The following is a 5,093-nucleotide window of genomic DNA, read 5'->3' on the forward strand; positions in this document are numbered from 1 at the left end:
TGGTTGTTCATTTCTTTAATGTTTAACTTATTATACTGCACTGTAACATTTATTCTTGCGTTGTATCTGTTTTAATTTTTTAACTGTTTTTGTGTAAAGCACTTTGAATTGCCCTATTGCTGAAATGTGCTGTATAGATAAAGCTGCCTTGCCTTGCCTAGTGATGTTGGACTGCTATTATTTTGAACACAACTGTATGTCCTGGTCCAATGCAAGGGGAGGGACTTCACCTCTCTTTTGGATTTTTTAAAGGCAACTTACATGTTTTGAAAGGTTGGAGCCCCTTGTATCCACGTTATACCTGCAAAAATAAGAGAAAAAAACAGCTGACTTTTTCTTTTCACTTTCCTTTCGAAAACACCCTGGCCCCCAACAACTTAATGCAACAGACATTCAGATTCAGAGTATGGCTTAAAGACAAAATAATTTGTTTTGACTAGCAACACAAATATAATGGACTGCTCTCCAATATACAGAGCAAAGACAATTCTTCTCAGGCAGACGTTTCGCTTCTTTCTCTTTCTGAAGGCTACTTTCTCCCCAAAGGATTCCCTCTTAAGTCTTATCATCTTTGAAAAAGGATTCTGTTTGTGTTTGACAAAAGAAATCCACTTGTGTGTTGAATAATTACACACAGATGTCATGGATTCTTCAGCTCTCCATCTCTCTCTGAATCTCTCTGCCGATCACTGCTAGCATGGTTCTTTATTAATCATATGCCTCTGCTATTTTCACTTTATATAAACGACCTCCCTTCAGTTTGTCCAGACGTCTATATTCAGATGTACGCAGACGATACAGTCATTTATACCCATGGTGAAACACAAAACAAGTTGCTGAAAAACTTACAGTCTATGGCCCATGTCTCTGAATGATTAAATAAATCCTGCGTGAATAAAACAGTTTCAATGTTTTTTTTCTAAATCAAACATTGCAAATAATCAGGCAGATATTTATGTGACGGGAAAAAATAAAAGTTTTGAATTGGGAAAAAAAAAAAAAGAATTGAAATACCTAGGCATCTTAATAGACTCTAAACTAACTTTTAAATCACAGATACAAAAGATCTGCAATCGAGTCAAATTTAATATCGCAAATTTCCGGTTCATGATATCACACTGGTCACTTCAGGCAGCTAAAATGTTCATGTACAGTCAGGTTCTGTCTCACATCACTTACCGTTTTACAACCTGGTCACAGGCTAACAAAACAACTCTAAAATCTTTACAGTCACTTTACAAACAGACAATCACAATTCTGGATAAATAACCGTCAATATATCACCATTGTGCCATTTTACAAAAGCATAAGCTTTTAAGTTGGAAAAATGTCATCAAATATTCACACTTCTGTCTGTTATACAAAATCATCCATGGTCTGTCATCTCGTCCTCTCAGTCAGTTTGTAACCATGAGGAACACAAAGACTAACCCGGAGGGCCTTGGTTGTTCCTTTGCGGAGAAGTGCATTTAGTCAGAGTGTCTTTTCAGTCCCAGCAGCACGAGAGTGGAACATCAGAGAACTCACCACATCCACTCTGTTCAAAAACATCTAAAAAACTGGTTCATAACACATCAGACATGTCAGCAGTAATAAATATATGTTGTTTCCCTCAACCCAACCATGCTGCCACTTGTGTCTCTGTTGTGTCGATGTGTAGTGTGTATATATATATTTACCCTAATGTCTGTATTAGCAAACTTTTTGAAGAGTTTTACGGCTTTTTATATTTATATTGTTGACTGTAATCTTCTTATTGTTGTTTCATGGTAGACAGTTTCAAGATCTGTCCAGGGACAACGGATGAAAAATAGCCTTTTGGCAAAACAGGCTCTAATGGCATATGTCTATGTCTATCTGGCTAGATTTTAAGGAAATGCACAAATATCTGTGTTTATACAGTTATTTATGGAGAAAAGATGAAAATATATTTGGGCCCACCAGGCAGGGAGGGTCGAGTTTTCACATGTTATGCTATGGAGACTGTCGGGCTGTGGGGCATTATTTGGATGTGCAGTGGCCTAACCCACATACAAACCTAGTAAAATGACATTTTTCGCAAAATAAACATGATACGTCATCAATAGCCCCACAGTTGAAATGGTTGATAGCTTCAGATACCTTGGACAACAAACTCACTTTTTACTTCTGTTTTGCTGTGAGCGTGCTGTCCATAACATACAGTAGCTAAGTTTCCATCCACGTGTCAATCAAATTATCTGAAGTTCGGTAAAAAAACTTATGTGACTAAAGCTGGTGAAAGGTGTTTCCATCCAAAGGCTTTAAAGCCAATAAAAACCTGTGGTGATGATGTCACACACTGTTTTGCAATCAAATTGGTATATCAAATTGATTTTAGACATTTTTTTAGACAGTTTCCATTCATTTTTGCACTGAATCGCACAACATTTAACAGACATTTGCAAACAAAGTTTTTCTAGACAAAATGGAGTGCGCCGTCTATCAGTGATGGGAATAACGGTGTTATAAATAACAGCGTTACTATTTTCAGTAACAAGTAGTCTGATTGATTTCTCTTCCCATCTTAAACACGCCGTTACTGTTACAGCCAACAAATGGGTTACGATAAGTGATTCTGCTGTTTTTTTCATCAGACCAACTAGATCTCTGCATCGAGAGGCAAAGACTTTTTTTCTCCCTCGGTTAGTGGGCCGTGCACGAGACGAGCACGTACATGCTGACAAACCCTTGAGGAGGCCAACACCCACCTAGAACGAGATTGACTTACTGCGGAGAACCCGGACACATCTTTATAAATCTTAGTTTATTAATAATGATCTTTTTACTATGATCCATATTCAACCCACTTTCTTCTAGTTTAAAACTCTACTGAAGTATTTAACTTTCAACTATTCAAAAACCCATGTCAAAAGGAAGACCAACATTTTTCATTGCTGTCTAGCAAACCAACTGCAACACATATTTAAACTGAATTGACTTTGTAAAAAGTAATACATACATGTCTGACATTTGATCTAGTGTCATAAGCAAACCAGTGTGCAAGTAGTGTGTAAGGCCCATCTAAACTGAACGAGCAAACGTTATCAGATTGTCATGGTTTGGCTTGCTGCCTCCCCTGTCTGTTTCCCTCTCCCTTGTGTTTATTTGTTTTGCCTTCTTTCTGTTCTGTGCTGAGTGGGTGTGTCTCTCCTGGCTCTCTCTCCTTTCTCGTCAGGACACCTGTGGCTGCCTACACACCTGAAGCCGATCCACCAATCACTGCACTGTCTTAAACCCCAGCTCTCCGACCAGTCTCTGTCAGATTGTCTGTCCACCCACAGGGGTAACACTCACTACAGCCAGCCCTAGTGGGTTTTGGTGTGATTTGCGTCCTCTAGTGTCTTAGATTTAAGCTTTCTGCCTTTGTGTGTCTTTTGCTCCTGCTTCAGTCCTGGAAGCCCAGTCTGCCTGTACGAGCCTAATTATTGTTTTTTTGGACTTGCCTCCCACCTGTCTGCCCACTCTCAGTCCCAGAGGATTTCTTTGCACCATTTTTCCGTTGTATTCGATAAACTTTCGTTCCTGTTTCCTAACCTTTTCTCCATGTTTGCTCCTGAATCAACTACCAGCTTAACACAGATTTATGACAATGAAGCCACTTTCTATGCCCAAATGTTATTAGGGACCCTTTAAGCCTTTTATCATAGCAATTTGAATAGAAAATATACAAAGCCTATAACTGCAAGGGAACAAGGTGAAAGTAATATAAAAAATACAGTCCAAAGGAGCAAATAGATGAAGGTGTCATTAGAGAGGCAATATATTGTAGTCCTTGTCTTTTAAAAGAAAAAAACAATAGTTTCTGTGTTTGTTTTCTTTATTTTATTTTTTCTTTCATGTAGCAAAGGGCCAAGGCTTGGACTTGAATCCTGGCCACTGCAGTAAGGACTGAGCCTTAGTACATGGGGTGCAAACACAACCAGGTGATCTACCAGGGCACACCCCTGTCTTTATTAACTATATAACACAGGATAGCAGCATAAATAAAGGACAGGATAAGTTCCTTTTGTCCGTTCTGTTAGGATTGGTGCTTTTCAATTGTCCCTTAAGTCATTTCATGTAGGCATATCTGTGCCCATGAGTACAAAGCCAATATTAGAGCCAGAGCTAACATAAAGAAAAATCCGTAATATAAAGTAAGTTTTAAAGTGAACATATATGCTTTTGTCATATCTACAATGTAATAATGCCAGATTTACATGTTAAACTTTCAAATAAGTATTTTAGAGAAATCCCCATGACCTAAAACGTTCAGATTTCCCACTGTTCTGAACGCTCTGGTTTTTAACAGTTTTACAGCTCCATATACACAACGTCCAGAAAGATAAAGGTCCATGTTTGGGTGGACAGATTGTGAGGGGACTTCCAACATATTGCAATCATTTTCTTAGCCACTGTAAATCCAGCAAAACAAAGCAGGTTTCTGAATTTTAGAGAGCTGAAGGGCTGCCAAATTATTCAAAATCAAAACACAGGTAGTAAATGGCACAGTAACATTAATCACGGCAGATATTTTGGATGCAATATTGTTCCAGAACTGACCAACAGGAGAGCACTCCCAGACCATGTGAAGACATGTACAATGCACAAAAGCAGATGGGACATTGATACAGAAGAGAGTGAAGGGGGGGAAACATAGCCAGAGAGGCTAACATTTAAGTTCAGTCTGATCAAGATTGGATAAGGGGCAGCAAAACTGACTGTGGATGTGTCCCCGGGGCTGTAATGACAGTGAATGGTTGCTAGCTGTTTTTTTTGTTTTTTTTTTCTTGTTTATTGTTCCCCAACGGGGATTGGGGACTGGCTGTGGAGGTGTCCCTGGGGCTGTAATGATAGTGGATGGTTGCTAGCTAGCTGGGGGCTGACTGTGGATGGGTCAGCTTACATTCCATCTAAGGCAGAAGACGGGGATGTGCTAGCTACCTAGCTAGCTAAATTACCATTAGATTAGTTGTCTGTCTATACAGTTAACGTTACTGATGAATTTGTGGGTGTAAATGAACGTGTTGGACAGTGTCATAATCTTATGTTACCTACCAAGAATTACATTAGCATTAGCTACTTGTCAACCA

The 5,093-nt window shown here is 39.0% G+C and overlaps 1 protein-coding gene across 1 annotated transcript in view; it reads right to left on the reverse strand.

The window, feature by feature from the left end:
- LOC116688228 (copine-9) overlaps positions 1-5,093 on the reverse strand; it is a 206,748-nt gene that overhangs the window by 140,885 nt on the left and 60,770 nt on the right. The window contains exon 5 of the mRNA XM_032514085.1: positions 262-301. Coding sequence (XP_032369976.1) covers positions 262-301 — 40 coding nt within the window. The remainder of the gene's footprint in view (positions 1-261; positions 302-5,093) is intronic.

Source organism: Etheostoma spectabile, chromosome 4 (genome assembly GCF_008692095.1).
Source record: "Etheostoma spectabile isolate EspeVRDwgs_2016 chromosome 4, UIUC_Espe_1.0, whole genome shotgun sequence".
Lineage (NCBI taxonomy): Eukaryota > Metazoa > Chordata > Actinopteri > Perciformes > Percidae > Etheostoma > Etheostoma spectabile.